This window comes from Callithrix jacchus, chromosome 9, assembly GCF_049354715.1.
Source record: "Callithrix jacchus isolate 240 chromosome 9, calJac240_pri, whole genome shotgun sequence".
Classification (NCBI taxonomy): Eukaryota; Metazoa; Chordata; class Mammalia; order Primates; family Cebidae; genus Callithrix; species Callithrix jacchus.
The window spans coordinates 106519743-106540678 of record NC_133510.1 but is presented as its reverse complement, the minus strand read 5'-3'; the positions used below and the strand labels follow the sequence as shown (position 1 = coordinate 106540678).

Sequence of the window (20936 nt, the reverse complement as noted above, 5' to 3'; positions counted from 1 at the left end):
GAGCAGAATCCGGGAGAGGAAGAACACATTTTTGAACTTACTTGGCAGGAACAGGTTCCATTTCCTTCCATGCCTTCAGCACAACTGCCCCTGCCATTGCAGGGGGACCCCGCTCCGCCTGGGCACTCTAGGGAATCAAACAGCTCAGATGTATTCATTCATGACTGAACAGAAGCATTCTGCAAGGATGCATTTAGGCACCTACTATGAGCCAGTTAGTGTGCTAGTTGCCAGGGATAAGAAATTGCAGAACCTGTTGGTGTCATCTAGGGTTTTAGAGAAGAGGCAGGAGTATACACAGGTGAATTGCAATGTGGTCATGGGCTGTATTAGAAAGTATCACACTGTCTACCATTTCTTGAGCATTTGCAATTCACTTTACAATGATCTAATTAGATCATTCCAATGGCAACCCTCAGAGGTGGTTGCTACTGGCGCTGGTTAGCAGATGAAAGACAATTTCAGAGAGGTCGCATATACTCACCCAAGGTCTCACAGTTTACAAGTGGCAAATATAAGTTTATAAGTTGCAATCAGCCCTTAGCATGACTGCAGCCAGGCCTCTTCACAGGTGTGCTAGACAGGGTATTGAGGGAGTCCAGAGGAGGGCATTATTGATGCTGCCTTCAGGAGTGGAGAGACATCCCTGAGACTGAGTTGTCTAAATGGGGCTTTGGAAGGTGGGGTAGGAGTTGCTGTGCTTGAAAGGATGTTTTCAGGAAGAGGCAATGGCAACTACAAAGTCTTAGAATTGCAAAAGGGCATGACCTGTTCTGGGAATGAGAGTTTGGCAGGGCTGGGACTTGGGAGCTGGGGTGTGAGAGTCAGGGTGCTGATGAGGTAAAATAGGACAGTTGGGGCCAATTAATGAAGTGCCTAGTAGGGTAAGCAAAGGAATTTAGATTTCATTCAGAAGCTGATTCCTAACATGCGTAGAATTTTGTACTTGTGTGATATTCTAGACAAGAATTGGAGCTTTTATGGACATTTACTAGAGGATTTCACATTCACAAAACATTCAGGGAATACCCTAATATGTGCCAAGCATTATATTTCATGTTGAGGCAGAGGGACAATTAGCTAGAAAGCCAGATATTCCAAAGCCCAGAATCAAATAGAGAATTAAAAATTATGGTGACAAGTGTGAGGTACTATTGCGATGAGGATGAAAATAAATTGTTTCTTTTTATACTTGCTGTTGTTCTACACTCTGAGTGCTGAGTTGAAATAGGTTTATTGTCAATTTGGATGAGATCTGACTGTTTAAATAAGAAATCTGGACCTGCAGAAACCATGCAGATGACCATGAAATGTGTCTGTGTGAATAAGGCAAGATAGAATATTATGCCACCTTTAAGTTAGCAAGGTAAGTGCCTTCCACAAGACAGAAAGTTCTAGATAATTGTATTAGTTCATTCTCATGCTGCTAATGGAGACATGACTGAGACTGGGTAATTTACAAAGGAAAAAGATTGGGACTCACAGTTCCACATGGCTGGGGAGGCCTCACAATTATAGCAGAATGTGAAGGAAGAGTGAAGCGAAATCACACATGGCAGCAGGCAAGAGGGCATGTGCAGGGGATTCCCGTTTGTAAAACTATCAGATCTCTGGGACTTATTCACTATCATGAGAATAGCATGGGAAAGACCCACCCCCACAATTCAATTACCTCCCATCGGGTCCCTCCCGCAACAGGTGAGAATTGTTACAATTCAGGGTGAGATTTGGGTGGGGACACAGAGCCAAGCCATATCAATAATAATAAAGGATGCATTTGTTTACAACACATAGCAATCCCCTGAAGTTAAATCTTATTTTTAGCACTACTTTCTAGATGAGAAAACAGGCACAGAGTGGTTAAGTGACTTGCCCAAAGTCACCCAGCTGGCAAGAGGTAATGACAGACACACTTACCCTTCCCCTACACCTTCCTGTCCTTCCTTCCCTCTCATCCCCATCACATAAGACCTTTTCCATAAGCTCTCCTGTGCCACAGCTTATTCTGCCTCATGTCTTCCCTGTGGCATATGAAATCAGCATCCATGGAAAATAAAAAACAGTGGTCTTTGTCAATTCAGGCTTCTATAACAAAATGGCTTAGACTGAGTGGCTCATAAACAACAGAAGTTTATTTCTCATAGACCCAGAGGCTGGGAAGCCCACTATCAAGGTGCTGGCAGGTTCTGTGTCTGGTAAGGGCCTGTTTCCTGGTTCATAGATGGTGACTTCTCACTGTGTCTTCACATGGTGGAAGGGGCGAGGAAGCTCTCTGGGGTCTCGTTTATAAGGGCACTAATCCCATCCATAAGGGCTCTGTCTTATGACCTAATCACCTCCCAAAGACCTTACCTTTTAATACTATCACACCGAGGATTAGGTATGAACATATGAATTTTGGAGGGAGACAAACATTCAGACCATAGAAGCAGTTCTTGAAGAAAGAGACTTCTAAGCACTAAGAGAGGTAACTCTCTGAAAGAGACCCTGGGGTCTCCCTTAAGTTACAAGGCTAGTTATTAAGAACAACATTCATAATGTGCAGGTACTAAGGAGGAGGTGGGAGTCGTATCCATCCATAGATGGTTTTCTTCCTGTATACAGAGTATTAGTAAACTACATAGTCTAAATTGCCCATTTTGAGTTTGTGGTATTTCCACAGCAGTGGCATATCCAGGCTCAAAACCTGGAGAAGTGCTTCAGAATCTACTGCACTGTTTATCACTACCATCCATCATTAACAGGCAGGTATGCACCCCACGACAACAGCTGAGGAAACATACATGTTTGTGGGGCAAGGGAAGGGGAAGACATACTGATGGGTAGCTAATTATGCCTTTGAAAAGCAAGACATTGGTTTGGGTTGCTCTCACCAACTTGGCTAGAAGTGGCATGAAATGTGATGATGTCATGGAAGGAGTTGGGACATTGCAATCAGAATGGTCTGGGTTCAAATCCCAGCTAAACTATTTGCTTATAACCCTTTGCTTTCAGCAAAGTCCATGCCTGGCTCTGAGATTCAGTCCAGGTATATATGGGGACAATACCATCTCCTAGGCAGGTTGTTGTAGGGATTGGGAATATTAGATGCTCAATGAATGATAGTTACTATTATTCAGAGTAGATCCATTTTAGTTTTTTTTTTTTTTTTTCAGATTGGTACTGTAACAGTTAAAACACTCAGGAAACAAATTACTGGCACTTGTTTGAATAAGACCATCTAATATCCTGGGTATTTACAAGTGAACATTCAGACTTGGTTCCTATTTCCATGGTCCTACCAGTCTAGTGAGGAGAGAGTCATGGATTAAACAGAAACTCAGATAATACTGATTCATGGACGGGGATAAGGGTTGTCAGGGGAAGAGACCTAGAGATCTCATCACTTCACATACTGAATGTTACTTACCAATATTTGTGAAAAATAATCTAATTCTGAATGACTCAGTTATTTAGATCTGCTCTCAACAGATGGTAAAAGCTAGATTGTTAAGAAAGGGTCTTGTTAAAGACTTTGGTCTTTGTCTAAGGATGAGCAGCAGGAGGTGAGGATGCAAGGGAAGGGAGAGAGTTGAATCAAGCAGGGACCAGGTAAACACTCGAGAGCCAATGTGAAAACCAACTGAGCCATTTGGGTTCATTCAAATTGTTGAGCAAAGTGCACTAAGAGAGCATCTTCATAAATCATTCACCATCAAATAGTTCTCCTGTTTGCTTTTAATAGGAGACCCTTCTTGAGCTGAGATGGTGTTTTGGGAGCCAGGGCCAGCCTGGGTAGAGCTAGGAAGATAATGACAGCTCTCCAACTACTTCCCTCTCTTGGTCCCTGTGCCTCTCCCCAGGAATGGTGTACAAGGTGTTCTCTGGGTGACACCAAGCTTGCCTTTTTTGTTCTGACCTGGCTTGCTCAGAACAACACAGGGCCTCCTGCAGCCTGAGACTCAGCAATCAGTGTCACCTTGCAGAAATGTCCTCGCAGGTACTTTTACATTTTCAGGCAATAATGCCTAAATTTCAGTCTCCCAAACTCACATTCCACTGAATCTGTTTTCTCCAAGCATGGAGCCAACTTATCTCCCCATCTTACATTCTTTCCATGCAGCCAAGCAGACTACTCCCCATTCCCCAGACATACCTTTCTCTCCATACCTTACCTATGCTTTTCCTACCTTCAAACACCCTTTCCTTGACCCTGCCCCTGAAACAGATTTGACTTCCATCCTCTGGGTGCCTGCGCTATTCAGCTCATTCCTGTTATAACACATGTGGCAGAACATGGGGCAGAGTCATCTGTTGAGAATATAACCATGCTCGAGGCTACAGGCTGATGACCAAGGAATTGGGGAGCTTCCCCAATCCCAGCTCCTAAGAGTATGACCTTGTGTTTAGGAGTCTGGACCTTCTTTTTCCTTAGGGATAGTTAGTAAATCTTTCTTTTAAAAAATTTAGGCAGGTGTTCCTCTAAGGATGATTTACTGGACTAGGTGTTTGGAATCCCTTGGAAGTGGGGAACTGTTACAAAGCCCTGCTTCTCCTTTGCCTTCTACCATAATTGTAAGTTTCCTGTGGCCTCCCCAGCAATGCAGAACTGTGAGCCAAGTAAACATTTTTCCTTTATAAATTACCCAGTCTTGGGTATTTCTTCATAGCAGTGTGACACTACTACAGTATGCAAGCCATGAACAACCATCTCTTAGATTTCCAACTTTAGAGGCATAATGACCTTGAAATCTACTATTTTTTCATGAGACTACACTTCTCATAACTCCTTCCAGCCCATGACTGAGCATGGTAGAGATGCCAGGGCAGGCCCACTCCTGTAAGACGCAGGCCTCCTCTACTAGGTGACTTTGGCTAGAGGACTCCCTAAAAGCTTTACCAAACTTTCTTATACCTACACATAGTCTAAGGCATTTCCATCCAACCTTCCTTGACTTCCTCTCTTGTTCACAGGGGTCAGACCTACACTGCTGTCTCCCTCTGCTTCTCTTGGCTTCCTTCATATTTTTCATGACACATGTTTCCTCTAAGTAATCTCCTGTATCTCTAGCCCTGTATAGCATCTCCCTTTCAGAAGCCCTAGACTAATATGCTAAGGCATAGAGGGCTTTTTTTTTTGTGCAAATTAGAAAAACTCTCCCCTACCCTCACTGCTCTTGTGGATATATCCCCACAGACACTAGGCTTGGAAAGAGATGAAACTAAAATAAATTGAAAGTGTCCCTTCCTTTTGGTAAGCCAGGCCCACACTAGTGTATGGTTTGGCAAACTGAGAAAGAGCTGAATTTCAGTTCAATTTTATCTCCTTGGGCAATAAGAACCTGCTACAATTTTATGTGAAATCTGACACTTAACACCTACCAAATAGCGATTTCCTGGTGTAAGACTCAGGAAAGCACATTTTAACAGACATGGCAGGTAATTCTACTACACATTAATATTTGAGAACCACTGGATGTGCTGGATAAATTTATGTAGATTGTCCTAAACAGAGAGGAGGTGATGATTTTCATGCCTACCAGGCTGCTGGGAAGCAAGGCCTATGAGTTGATGGGCCTTTGTGGGAGATGGTTGTGTGGTGCATTGGCTGGACAGTAGACAATGTTTCTGGTGCTTCAGAAAGATTCTGATGTGGATGAACTTAGCGAGAAGAAAGTCCCTGAACACTTAACTGGAACAAGGCTTGCTTCAGAGAAATCTTTAACAGTGGGAAGCTGGTGGAAGGCTAGTGCTGTGTTTTTGGGAGTGTATGATCATAGGGAGATTTTGTACACTGACTTAAAGCCACTTTGACTAATCAGCAATTAGGCTATTTTAGTAAAAAGGCATAGCCTCTGGTGGTTAGAGTCAACAGGAAACTTAGCTCCTAAATTGTACCATCAGGTATATTGCAATGAAAGAAAATTCTGTAAACATATCTACCAGGCACTAAAATTCATATTATTTCTTCTTGAAACTCTCAAAGAGCTCCACTCTATGCCTTCAGGCCCTTTGTCAACGGCAACAATGTTATAACACAGGGTACTCCTCAAAGTGGATATGGAACGACGATCAAGAATTTCTTAAAGTACAAGAATAACAAGCACCCAACGAAGTAATATTTGCAATGTCTGAATTCAATAAAAAGTTGATGGCATAAATAATGAAGGGAAAACCCAGTTAACTGAAACCAACTCAGGGATCACATATATAATATATATTACTAAACAAAGATCTAGAATTCTATATATTCAATAATACAATATTGTATTCTATATATTCAAGAAGGTAGAGAAACAAGCAAGTTAAAGAAGAAAGTTACAGACCAAACCAAACTCAACTTCTACCAATGAAAATACAACATCTGAAGTAAAAATACAAGATATAGAATTAATAGCAGTTTAAACACTGAGAAATAAAAGATTAGTAAACTTAAGCAATATTAACTATGCAAAATAAAACATGGAGAGAAAAAAACTGAAAGACAATGAGCAGAGCATCAGTGAGTTGTGGGACAACTTCAAACACCTTAATATATGTATAACTGGAGTACTAAAAAGGAGAACATGTATTTGAAAAAAAAATGTGGCCCAAATCTTCCAAATTTGATGAAAATTATAAACCCACAGATCCAAGAGCTCAAAAAATACCTAGCACAAGCAATATGAAGAAAACTACATACTATGATAAAATTCCTTAGAACCAGTGATAAAAGGTACATCTTAAAAGCAACCGAAGGGAAAAAGATTTATTATGCTGATAGGAACAAAGATAACAATGACAATAAATTTCATTAGAAACAATATAAGTGAAAAGACAGTTAAACAATATCTTTAAAGTACCAAAACAAAAAAAATTGTCAACTTAAAATTCTGTATCCAACAACAATATATTTCAAAAACAAAGCCAAGATAAGGACTTTTTTAGACATACAAAAGCTGGAAGAATTCATCACTAGATATCCTGCACTATAAGAAATGTTAAAGAAAATTGGTCAGGAAGAAAGAAAATAATACCAGATATAAACCTATATCCACATATAAGAATGAAGAATGCTGAACATGGTCATTATGTAGTTAAATGTAAAATATATTTTTCCAATATTTTAAATCATTTAAAGGATGATTTATTGTTTAAGGAAAAATTGGTAACAATGTAATGTGAGGCTTCTAATATATATAGAATTAAAATGTATAACAATAATAGCACCAAGGCTAGGAGTGTAGAAATAGAAGTATATTGTTGTAAGATTCTTGTGCACAGAGTGCTGTAAAATCACTTAAAGGTAGACTGTGTTAAGTTGAAGATATATTTCATAAACCTTAAAGCAAACATTTTAAAAATTGCCAAAAACAAAGCATGTAGCTAGTAAGCCAACAAAGGAGATAAAAGAGAATCATAGAGGGAGGGGACTCAAGATGGCGCTGTGAGAACAACCCAGAATTGGAGCCCGCGTTGAATTCGCAAACGGTGAGTCAGTGCTGCATTTCCAGACTGATCTTTGTTGCCCACAGAACGGGGAAACTCCCAAGTATAAAAAGACACGGGACGCCAGGCAGTAGGTCTGCCTGGCGAAGCCGGCAGCCGGGGCGGCGGCGGCCGGCCCTACTCGGCAATCCCCACAGGGCGCGCTTGTCCGGGTGCCTTGTTGAACCGGCAACCTGAGACTTGAGAGGGCTGGACTCGAGACTGAACGAGACTTGCACAGTAGCCCAGCCCAGGGGATTGCAGGGACAGATCGTTTGGGATACCCAGTGGGACGAACAAAACCGCGATTTCAAACTATCCCGGGCAGACGGTCCGAGACGCTCTGTGGGGGAGGGGCGTCCACCACTACGGAGGCAACCTGCCCCAACTGTTATACACGCCCACTGCTGAGGCAGCCAGCCGTTGCCGAGGCAACCCGCCCCAACTGAGATACACGGCCACTGCTGACGCAGCCTGCCGTTGCTGAGGCAACACGCTACAACGAAGAGACTCCGCCGCAGGATGTGGCGGAGAACACAGCAGAGCCGGCAGGAGCAGCGCGAATCACACAACAGCAGGGCGGAGCCTCGGCAGCCAAACAGTGGCTAGTCTGCCTTCGAGCTGGGCAGGACACCTGATTGGACATCCAAAAATAAAGCCCAAACCCCTCAACACAGAGCATTTGAGAAAAAAAAAAGGGTTGTTTAATGAGCTGTGTTGCAGCAGAATCAAACATAGCAGCCTAACAGCCCTGAATGAACAACAGAGTGCACAGCTCAGCAATTAAACCCCTATAAAGTACAAACTGTCTCCTCAAGCAGCTCCCTGACCCCTCTATATCCAAAAGACAGTCATTAGGCAGGCATCATCCTGGGACAAAGAGAGCAGAAAAAGAAACTGGTAGCATCCCTCGCTGTGCCACGGCTACTAGAGGTGCACCCCAGACAAGCAGGGTCTGGAGCGGACCTCAACAGTCGTACAGCGAAGGGGCTAGACTGGTAGAAGGAAAACCAAGCAACAGAAATACTTCATCATCAACATTCTGGGTGTCCACTCAGAGACCCAAACGAAAAGTCAGCAACTACGCAGACGACCAGCGGACAAATCCACAAAGATGGGAAGAAACCAGCGCAAAAAGGAGGAAAACACCCGAAACCAGAACACATCGCCTCCTAGAAAGGACCAAAACTCCTCACCAGCAAGGGAACAAAGCTGGACGGAGAATGACTGTGACGAAATGACGGAATTAGACTTCAGAAGATGGATAATGAGAAACTTTTGTGAGCTAAAAGATCATGTATTAAATCAATGCAAAGAAACTAAGAACCTTGAAAAAAGATTTGAAAAAAGATTCGAGGAAATGATAACAAGAATGGATACCTTAGAGAGGAATATGAATGAATTAAAGGAGCTGAAAAACACAATACGAGAACTTCGCGAAGCAAACGCAAGTTTCAATAGCCGAATTGACCAAGCAGAAGAAAGAATATCTGAAGTCGAAGACCAACTCAATGAAATAAAACGAGAAACCAAGATCAGAGAAAAAAGCACAAAAAGGAATGAACAAAGTCTCCAAGAAATGTGGGACTATGTGAAAAGACCTAACCTACGTTTGATAGGTGTACCAGAAGGGGACGAAGAGAATGAATCCCAGCTGGAAAATACTCTTCAGGACATCATCCAGGAAAATTTCCCCCACCTAGCAAGACAAGCCAACACTCAATTGCAGGAAATACAGAGAACACCACAAAGATATTCCGCAAGAAGAGCAACCCCAAGGCACATAATCGTCAGATTCAACAGGGTTGAAATAAAGGAGAGAATACTAAGGGCAGCCAGAGAGAAAGGTCGGGTCACCCACAAAGGGAAGCCCATCAGACTCACAGCAGATCTCTCGGCAGAAACACTACAAGCCAGAAGAGAGTGGGGGCCAATATTCAACATTCTTAAAGAAAAGAACTTTCAACCCAGAATTTCATATCCAGCCAAACTGAGCTTCAGAAGTGAAGGAAGAATAAAATCCTTTGCGAACAAGCAAGTACTCAGAGATTTTGTCACCACCAGGCCTGCTTTACAAGAGCTCCTAAAAGAGGCACTACACATAGAAAGGATCAATCAGTACCAGCCATTCCAAAATCACACTGAATGCTAAAGAGCTTCAACATAATGAAGAATCTACAACAACTAACAGGCAAAACAGCCACTTAGAATCAAAATGGCAGTATCAAATTCACACATAACAATATTAACCCTAAATGTAAATGGACTAAATGCACCAATCAAAAGACACAGACTGGCAAATTGGATAAAAATCCAAAACCCATCAGTGTGCTGTATCCAGGAAACCCATCTCACATGCAAGGATACACAAAGGCTCAAAATAAAGGGATGGAGGAAGATTTACCAAGCTAATGGAAAGCAAAAAAAAGCAGGAGTTGCAATTCTCATCTCTGATAAAATAGACTTTAAAGCAACGAAGATCAAAAGAGACAAAGAAGGCCATTACATAATGGTAAAAGGATCGATACAACAAGAAGAGCTAACGATCCTAAACATATATGGACCCAACACAGGAGCACCCAGATACATAAGGCAAGTTCTTAATGACTTACAAAAGGACTTAGACTCCCACACAATAATAGTGGGAGACTTTAACACTCCACTGTCAATACTAGACAGATCAACCAGACAGAAAATCAACAAGGATACCCAGGGCTTGAACTCAGACCTGGAGCAAGCAAACCTGGTGGACATTTACAGAACTCTTCACCCCAAATCCACAGAATACACATTCTTCTCAGCACCACATCACACCTACTCTAAAATTGACCACATAATTGGAAGTAAAGCACTGCTCAACAAATGCAAAACAACTGAAATCATAACAAACAGCCTCTCAGACCATAGTGCAATCAAGTTAGAACTCAGAATTCAGAAACCGACCCAGAACCGCACAGCTTCATGGAAACTGAACAACTGGCTCTTGAATGTTGACTGGGTAAACAACGAAATGAAGGCAGAAATAAAGAAGTTCTTCGAAACCAATGAGAATGAAGACACAACGTGCCAGAACCTCTGGGACACATTTAAAGCAGTCTCTAGAGGAAAGTATATAGCAATAAGTGCCCATATGAGGAGAATGGAGAGATCCAAAATTGACACCCTATCGTCAAAATTGAAAGAGCTAGAGGAGCAAGATCAAAAAAACTCAAAACCCAGCAGAAGACAAGAAATTACTAAGATCAGAGCTGAGCTGAAGGAGATTGAGACACGAAAAACCCTTCAAAAAATCAATAAATCCAAGAGCTGGTTTTTTGAAAAGATCAACAAAATAGACAGACCACTAGCCAGATTGATTAAAAATAAAAGAGAGAACAACCAAATAGATGCAATAAAAAATGATAAAGGGGAAATCACCACAGATTCCACAGAAATTCAAACCATCATCAGAGAATATTACAAACAACTCTATGCACATAAACTAGTAAACCTGGAAGAAATGGATAAATTCCTGGACTCCTGTGTCCTCCAAAGCCTAAACCAGGAGGAAGCTGAAACTATGAATAGACCAATAACAAGGTCTGAAGTTGAGGCAGCAATTAAGAGCCTACCTCACAAAAAAAGCCCAGGTCCAGATGGGTTCACAGCCGAATTCTACCAGACACACAAGGAGGAGCTGGTACCATTCCTTCTAAAACTATTTCAAACAATCCAAAAAGAGGGAATCCTTCCCAAATCATTTTATGAGACCAACATCATCCTGATACCAAAACCCGGCAGAGACCCAACGAGAAAAGAAAACTTCAGGCCAATATCCATGATGAACATAGATGCAAAAATCTTCAATAAAATATTGGCAAGCCGATTGCAACAGCAAATCAAAAAACTTATTCATCATGATCAAGTAGGATTCATCCCAGGGATGCAAGGCTGGTTCAACATACGCAAGTCTATCAACGTAATTCACCACATAAACAGAACCAAAAACAAAAACCACATGATTATCTCAATTGACGCAGAGAAGGCATTTGACAAAATTCAACAGCCCTTTATGCTAAAAACCCTCAATAAACTCGGTATTGATGGAACGTATCTCAAAGTAATAAAAGCTATTTATGACAAACCAACAGCCAATAGCATACTGAATGGGCAAAAACTGGAAGCATTCCCTTTGAAATCTGGTACTAGACAAGGATGCCCTCTCTCACCACTCCTATTCAATATAGTACTGGAAGTTCTAGCCAGAGCAATCAGGCAAGAAAAAGAAATAAAGCGTATTCAAATAGGAAAGGTGGAAGCCAAATTGTCTCTATTTGCAGACGACATGATAGTATACCTAGAAGACCCCATCGCCTCAGCCCAAAAACTCCTAAAACTGATAAACAACTTCAGCAAAGTCTCAGGATATAAAATCAATGTGCAAAAATCACAAGCATTCGTCTACACCAATAACAGACTTAAAGAAAGCCAAATCAAGAGCGAACTGCCATTTGCAATTGCTACAAAAAGAATAAAATACCTTGGAATACAACTCACAAGGAACGTAAGGGACCTCTTCAAGGAGAACTACAAACCACTGCTCAACGAAATAAGAGAGGACACAAACAGATGGAGAAACATTCCATGTTCATGGTTAGGAAGAATTAATATCGTGAAAATGGCTATACTGCCCAAAGTAATTTACAGAATCAACGCTATCCCCATCAAGCTACCATTGACTTTCTTCACAGAACTGGAAAAAACCACCATGAACTTCATCTGGAACCAAAAGAGAGCCCGCATAGCCAAGTCAATTCTAAGCAAAAAGAACACAGCGGGGGGCATCACACTACCGGATTTCAAACTATACTACAAGGCTACAGTAATCAAAACAGCATGGTACTGGTACCAAAACAGAGATATAGACCAATGGAACAAAACAGAGGCACCAGAGGCAACACAACATACATACAACTATACAATCTTTGATAAACCTGAAAAAAACAAGGAATGGGGCAAGGATTCCATGTTTAACAAATGGTGTTGGGAAAACTGGCTAGCCATGTGCAGAAAGCAGAAACTGGACCCCTTCCTGACACCTTACACTAAAATTAACTCCAGATGGATTAAAGACTTAAACATAAGACCTGGCACCATAAAAACCCTAGAAGGAAATATAGGCAAAACTATCCAGGACATAGGAGTAGGCAAGGACTTCATGAACAAAACACCAAGAGCATTGGCAACAAAAGCCAAAATAGACAAATGGGACCTAATGAAACTCCACAGCTTCTGCACGGCAAAAGAAACAGTCACTAGAGTGGATCGGCAACCAACAGAATGGGAAAAAATTTTCGCAGTCTACCCATCTGACAAAGGGCTGATATCCATAATTTACAAACAACTCAAGCAGATTTACAGGAAAAAAACAAACAAGCCCATTCAAAAGTGGGCAAAGGATATGAACAGATACTTTACGAAAGAAGACATATATGAGGCCAACAATCATATGAAAAAATGCTCATCGTCACTGGTCATCAGAGAGATGCAAATCAAAACCACATTGAGATACCATCTCACGCCAGTTAGAATGGCGATCATTAAAAAATCTGGAGACAACAGATGCTGGAGAGGATGTGGAGAAAAAGAAACACTTTTACACTGTTGGTGGGAGTGTAAATTAGTTCAACCATTGTGGAAGACAGTGTGGCGATTCCTCAAGGCCTTAGAAATAGAAATTCCATTTGACCCAGCAATCCCATTACTGGGTATATATCCAAAAGACTATAAATCGTTCTACTATAAGGACACATGTACACGAATGTTCATTGCAGCACTGTTTACAATAGCAAAGACCTGGAATCAACCCAAATGCCCATTGATAATAGACTGGATTGGAAAAATGTGGCACATATACACCATGGAATATTATGCAGCAATCAGAAATGATGAGTTCGTGTCGTTTGTAGGGACATGGATGAATCTGGAAAACATCATCCTCAGCAAACTGACACAAGAACAGAAAATGAAACACCGCATATTCTCACTCATAGGTGGGGGATGAAAAATGAGAACACATGGACACAGAAAGGGGAGTACTAAACACTGGGGTCTATTGGGGGGAAAAGGGGAGGGCCAGTGGGAGGGGGAGGTGGGGAGGGATAGCCTGGGGAGAAATGCCAAATGTGGGTGAAGGGGAGAGGAAAAGCAAAGCACACTGCCATGTGTGTACCTACGCAACTGTCTTGCATGCTCTGCTCATGTACCCCAAAACCTATAATCCAATAAAAAATTAAAAAAAAAAAAAAAAAAAAAGAGAATCATAAAAAGAATTAATTAATACAAAAGAAGGCAAATAAAGAGAGCAAAAGGAATAAAAAGATGAAACAGAAAATAAATAGCAAGATGATAGATGTAAACCTAACACATTAAATATAAATAGTCTAAACAATCTTATTTAAAAGACATGGGTTGTCACATTAGTCAAAAGGTCGATAACTAACTATATGTTGCCTCCAAGAGACCCTAATTATATGCTGCCTACAAAACTGTATATTTAAAATATACAAACATGTTAGAGGTAAAAGAGAGGAAAAGCATACTAACATTAGTCAAAAGAAAAACCAAAGTATTATATTAATATTAGATGAAGTAGATTTCAAATTAACATATTTTTACCAAGGATAAAGAAGTTCATTTCATAATGTTAATAAAATCAATTAATCAGTAGAACATAAATCATAAATATTTATTGACCTAATAAGAAATTTTCAAAGTACATGAAACAAAACCTCATTGAACTGCAAGGATAAACAGGTAAGTGCACAGTTAGAGTCAGAGATTTCAGTATTTCTCTCTCAATAATCAGTAGAACAAGTAGTCTTAAAAGTATTAGTGATATTGAATCATATTTCTTATAAAAATGAAAAGAATAAAAAATTATTAAGGATAGAAAAGACTTGAACAGCATTATTAATCAATTTGACCTAATTGACATTTACAGAATATTCCATTCTAAAGGTGGCAGAACACACCTACTTTTTAAGAGCACATGAAACAGTTGCAAAGACAGAGATATTATAGATCATAAAACAAGTCTCAATAAATTTAATGGATTCAAATAATATGTGTGTTCTGACCACAATAGAATTAAATGATAAATTTACTTCTAAGCATGGTTTTAGCTTCATCTCACAAATTTGATATCTTAATTTGCATTTCTCTGAATAAAAGAAACACATTTGGAAACAATAGCAGAAACATATCTGAAAAATTATTCTATTTGGAAGTAAAATACTATACTTGTAAGTACCAATTTTCAAAGAATAAATCAAGATGGAAATTAAAAATTATTTCAAACTGAATAAAATTAAAGCACAACATATCAACATTTATGAGATGCAGTTAAAGCAGTACTCAGAGGGAAATTTATTGCACTAAGTAAATACTATATGAGAAAAGAAGTAAGTTTTTAAATGATGACCCAAACTTACAACTTCAGGTAAAAATGTTAGAAAAATAATAGCAAATGAAACCCAAGCAAGCAGAAGACAGGAAGTATAAAGTGCAGAGGCCAGTGAAATAAAAATTAGAAAAGTAACAGAGTAAATAGATGAAATCAAAAGCTGGTAAATAAAATGGATGAATCAGAAAAAAAAGATGAAAATTACCCACCACAGAAATGAGAGGACATCACTACAAATCGTGTAGACATTAAAGGGATAATAAATGAATATTATGAACAAGTTTATGCCAATAAATTTGAGAATGTAGATAAAATGGACAAATTCATTGAAAGTAAAAAACTAGGAAAGTTCACTCAAAAGGAAATAGATAACCTGGATATCCCTGTATCCAAGAAGTTGAATTTGAAGTTAAAATCCTTTACACAAAGAAAATTTCATGCCAAATGGCTTTGTTGGTGAATACTATCTCACATGTAAGGGAGAAATTATATCAGTTTTACAAAAACTCTTCTAGATAATTGAAGAAGAGGGCATATATCCTGGTTCATTCAATATAGGGCGTATCATTATCCTGATTCCAAAACCAAATACATAACAAAAAATGAAAACTACATACCAGCGTCCCCAATGAGTACAGATGCAAAATGTTTAAACAAAACTATAGCCAACTGAAACTAGCAATACACAAAACTGATAAATACATCATGGTCAGTGCAATACGGTTTAAAAATGACATAAAATGAATGCAGATTATAAATAAACAAAAATTGTCTTTATTCACAGACAATATGTTTGTCTATGGAGAAAATTTCAAAGAATCTCTGGAAAGCTGTTAGAACTATCACATCAATTTTGTAATTTCTCAGGATGTGAGGTCAATATGTAAAACCAATTTCTATTTCCACTGACTAGCAATGAACAATTAGGGATTGACATTTCAAAAAGCTGTTAGAAGTAGTGCCAAAAGCCATGAAGAACTTAGGTGTGAATCTGATAACAATTCTGCAAAATTTGTAAGCTGAAATTTATAGAACAGTGATAAAATAAAAGAAGTCCTAAGGAAATGGAGAGCTACACTGTGATTACGAGTTAGAGGAATCAATGTTTTCAGATGTCAGTTCTCCCTAAATACATCTATAGATTTAATGGAATTCCAATTAAGGAGGATTTTTTGTTGTTGGTGTTAGAAATTGATGAAGTGGTCCTAAACTTGAATGGAAAAGCAGAGGTACTAGGATAAGCAAAATAATTTTGAAAAAGATAAAGTTGGAGGACTTACAGTACTTGATTTTAAGGCTTACTGTAACATGATAGCGATCAAGATAGTGGGGGATTCCTGATAGACACATAGATCAGTGGAACAAAATAGAGAGTCCAGAAATAGACCCATACATAGATGATCAATTAATTTTCTATGCTGGTCCAAAGGCAATTTGATGAGGAGAGGATCATCTTTTAAAGAAATGTTATTGGAGTTTTGAAACTGTCTATATGCAAAGAAATGAATCTTGATCTATACTTCAAACAATATACAAGAATTAACCTGGAATAAATGATAGACTTAAATGTGAAGCCTAAAACTATAAAAGCTTTGAGAAGAAAACATAGAAAAAAATCTTTGTGATGTAAGGTTGATCAAAGATTTCTAGATATGATATAAGAAGCAGTATCTATAAAAGCATAATACATTTGAACCTCATCAAAATTAAGAATGTTTTCTCTTCAAAAGGCAATGTTAAGAGACTGAAAAGACAAGACACAGATTGGGAAGACGTATTTACAAAGCATAATCTAAAATCTTAAATATTTAAAGAACTCTCAGAATTCAATATAAGAAAACAAACAACTTGAAAAATATATAAATAGCAAATAAGCACATGAAAAATGCAAATTAAAATGGGTTACAATGAAAGTCCACTACACATCCATTAGAATGGCTTTAAAAAAAACCTGATTATAGCAATTGCTAGCTAGGATGCCAAGCAACTGGAATCCTCATACAAAGTTGATAGAAATGAAAAATAATGTAGACACTTAGGAAAATAGTTTGGCAGTTTCTTATAAAGTTGAGCATATTTTTACTACACAATTCAAGACACCCACTCCAAGGTATTTACCGAAGTGAAATGAAAACGTATGTTTACCCCAAAACCTGTATGTGAATGTCCACAGTGGCTTTATTCTTAATTGCCCCAAACTGGAAACAAACCCAGATGTCTTTCAGTTAGTGAATAGCTAAACAAACTGGGTCTAGCACAGAATGGAGTACTGTAAAGGCTTATAAAGGAATGAAACTATGATACAGGTAATGACATGGATTAATCTCAGATTCATTACGCCAGGTGAAAGAAACAACACTTAAAAAGCTACATACTGGGTACATACAGTATGATTCCAATTAGATGACATAAAGGCAAAATTATAGGCACAGAAAACAGGTTAGTATTTGCCATGGATTGGAAGTTGAGGGAGAGCTTGATAACAGAGAATTTGGGGGGATATGAAACTGTTCCCTATCTTAATTGTGGAGGTTGCCACACAACTCTTCAGGTTTGTCAAAGCTTGAGTATCTGTATACTTAAAAGATTGAGTTTTACTATGTGTAAATTATGATAATAAATTTAAAAAAATCCATTAGCACTGGTCATGTGCCTCAAAGACTGGTGTGGAAAAGGCTATTAATGTCCAAACAAATGATTAAGTTCCACTTTTATTTAGACCTTCGAAGTATCCTTTCGTATAGATTATTCTCACCGGAAAGGAAAACAAATTCAGACACTAGATTCATAAAAATCTATTTTTAAACACATGGTAAGTCATATAATTTCCTACCTTCAATCTAGAAATCTTTTAATTAGAATGTTTTAATGTAGTTGCAAGAAAATAAATGTTCAGGAAGTATCTCTTCAGGTTCAAATAACTGTCTAGCAAAGCATTTCTGAGCACCTTCCAGAAGCCAGACCCTTGGTCTTTAAAAGTTTCCTTTTTTTTTTTGAGATGGAGTCTTGCTCTGTCACCCAGACCGGAGTGCAGTGATGCGATATTGGCTCACTGCAACTTCAGTCTCCAGGGCTTAAGCAATTCTCGTGCCTCAGCCTCCTGAGTAGCTTGGATTACAGGCACCCACCACTATGCCCTGCTAATTTTTGTATTTTTAGTAGATATGGAATTTCACCACATTGGCCAGTCTGATCTCAAACTCCTGACCTCAAGAGATCCATCCTCCTCAGCCTCCCAAAGTAATGGGATTACCGACAGGAGGCCCGGTCCCTTTAAAGGTTTCTCAACTCCTTTTTTCCCTTTTTGTGCTGCCCTTGCTTTATTGTCGTTGCTGTTATTTTAGCAATCTAGACCCCGAGTAGCATGCCAAGCACATTACATGTACTATCTCAGTATTTAATCCTCACAACAGCCCTATGAAGTTGCTATTATCACCATTTTATCTAAGAGGAAACTGAAGCTTAGCAAGGTTTGGTAGCAAGGTCACAGCCACTAGGCTCAGAGATAAGGATTTCTACTCAGTTGTGGCTTGTAATTGTGCTTCTCTATATGGACTACTTATAATATTTTGCATAGCTTTTACATTCATTTAATTGATTCATTCCACATTTGTTGAATGCCTACTGTTATCTCCAAAGCTGGCAATAATTTCTCTTTGTGTTTTCACAAGAAAGTGAAATAAAATTTAGCCAGGACAGGAAGGAGTATGCCAGCCTCTTGCTGTGGTCAGGAAGAGGCTGGTGGGGTGGACTTCAGTGCTTATTTCTGAAGAAGTGCCCCAGTGCATCCTCCTCTTTGAAATAAGTGCTCTACCATCCATCCACAGTTCATCAGGTGTCTGCCTGTAGCTGTGCAAAGGGTGAAGGCGGATGCTGGCTGGAAATTGCTATCCCCTGGGGACTTTCTTGAGCCACAACATCAAATATTCTGCAAGGGATGTGAGGTTTTCTCTACAGGAGGTGCTTCACCCTGGCCCACACCTTTTGTGTGGTGGTTTGTGACCCAATGGATAAAAGGCCAAGGTGAATACTCATTGTTATGGCCTAAATGTTTGTGTCTCCCTAAATTCATATGTTGAAGCTCTACCTCCAGTGAGATAGTATTTGCATGTGGGGACTTTGGGAGGTATTTAGGTTTAGATGAAACTGTCAGGGTGGAGTCTCTGTGATGGGATCAGTGTCCTCATAAAAAGAAGGAAAACTGGAGCACTAGAGTGCTCTCTCTCTCTCTCTCTCCCTTTTTCTCTCTCAACAAACATCTGTTGTTTCAGCCACTCAGTCTATAGTATTTTGTTGTAGCAAACTGTAGCTGAGGAAGAGACCACCTTCCTTACGTTCCTCCAGGTGTCGGGTCTTTGCTGTGGCCTGAGACCTCAGCATGACCCATTGGGTCCATTCACAGCAAGGCAGACAATCAAGAGAAAAAAGAATATATGTGAGACCATAAGCTACACAAAGAAATCAGATATACAGAAATGTCCTTACCTAAGTGCTGACACTACGTAGGGAGTTAGTTATCAGCTTAATTAGAGAATTTATTGAGCATTTGCTACTGCCAACCACTTTTCATGTATGTTCTCATTCTCACAACTAAATGAGGAAGGGATCATCATCCATTATCATTCAGATTATAGGTAAGAATACTGAAGCTAAGTGAGGTAATTCGCCCATGATTACATGGCGGTTAAGAGTTGGAACTGGCATTGCACATTGCGATCAGGCCTAACTCAAGAATTTGAGTCCTTAAGCCTGAAGGCAGAGTATGACAGGTCAGCACATTAGAATATAAAATCAACTAAACAATCCCTGAAATAAAGAGGCCCACTGGTGATCTGAGAAACACAAAAGACAGAAATGCTAACCAATATATCCTGGAGGCTTACCACCCATCAGGCACATCCTAAGTACTTTTGACATACTAGCTCACCTAATCCTCAGTGCAATCTTTGGAAGGTAGGTGTGTTACCATCATCATTTCTATTTTATAGATGAGGAAGATAGTACCAAAGAATAGGGCTAACAGATAAAATACAGGATACCTGCCATAGTGGTGGCTCACGCCTGTAATTCCAGCACTTTGGGAGGCTGAGTGGGGCAGATCACAAAGTCAGGAGTTCCAGACCAGCCTGAGCAACATGGTGAAACCCCATCGCTACTAAAAATACAAAAATTAGCTAGGAGTGGTGGTGTGTGCCTGTAATCCCAGCTACTCAGGAAGCTGAGGAAGGAGAATTGCTTGAACTTGGGAGGTGGAGGTTGCAGTGAGATAACACCACTGTACTCCAGCCTGGGCTAGAGAGGGAGATTCCGTCTCAAAAAAAAAAAAAAAAAAAAAATAGGATACCCAGTTAGATTTAAATTTCAGATAGGCAATGAATATTGTTTTAGCATAAGTATGTCCCAAACATTGCAGATTCATTGTTTACCTGAAGTTCAAATAGAACTGGGTGCCCTGTATTATTATTTGCTAAATCTGGCCACCCTGCAGAGGGAGGAAGTCTCAGAACTGAAAGGGAATAAAGCTGGGAATGGGAATCAGGCAATCTGACTTTGGAGTCTGCCATCTTACTGTAAAACCACGCTGCCTCTCAGAAAGGAGTTCAGGTGTCATGGCATCAACCCCAGGCAGAGCAGGTATCCAGCTAATGGTTGAAGCAAGAATTCCAGGGGTGGGCTAGTTAGGGGCAGGCTACCTTCCCAGAAGTTGAGCCTGCAACACAACCAGGTATTTTGGGAAGCAGGAGAGGGTAATGAGTTAGAGCTGGGGTCCGCAGAGAGACAGTTCTTGTTTCCTGGTGTGGCTCCACACTTACTAGCTGGTTCTCTCTGGGCAAACTGCAAAACTCCTCAAAGTCTCAGTGTCCTCACCTGGTCTCACAGGTACAATTGTACCTCTCTGCTCTTGTGTCAATTCCCCTCACTAGTCTGTGAGCTCCTTGGGGATAGTGACTTATCATACATGTGATTGGGGGTAGGGCCTACCATGTATCCAATTATATGCAGCATATAATAAGTGCTCAATAAATGCTTGATTTTTATGAGCTGG

The 20936-nt window shown here is 39.8% G+C and overlaps 1 protein-coding gene across 2 annotated transcripts in view; it reads right to left on the bottom strand.

Annotated features, from left to right (window-relative positions):
• Positions 1 to 20936, bottom strand: part of STAB2 (stabilin 2) — a 189258-nt gene that overhangs the window by 156717 nt on the left and 11605 nt on the right. For both annotated transcript variants that reach the window (XR_013522061.1, XM_035257427.3), the window contains exon 4: positions 42 to 127. Coding sequence is in view for 1 of the 2 variants with exons in the window: in XM_035257427.3 (XP_035113318.3) it covers positions 42 to 127 (86 nt within the window). In the remaining variant the exon portion in view is untranslated. The remainder of the gene's footprint in view (positions 1 to 41; positions 128 to 20936) is intronic.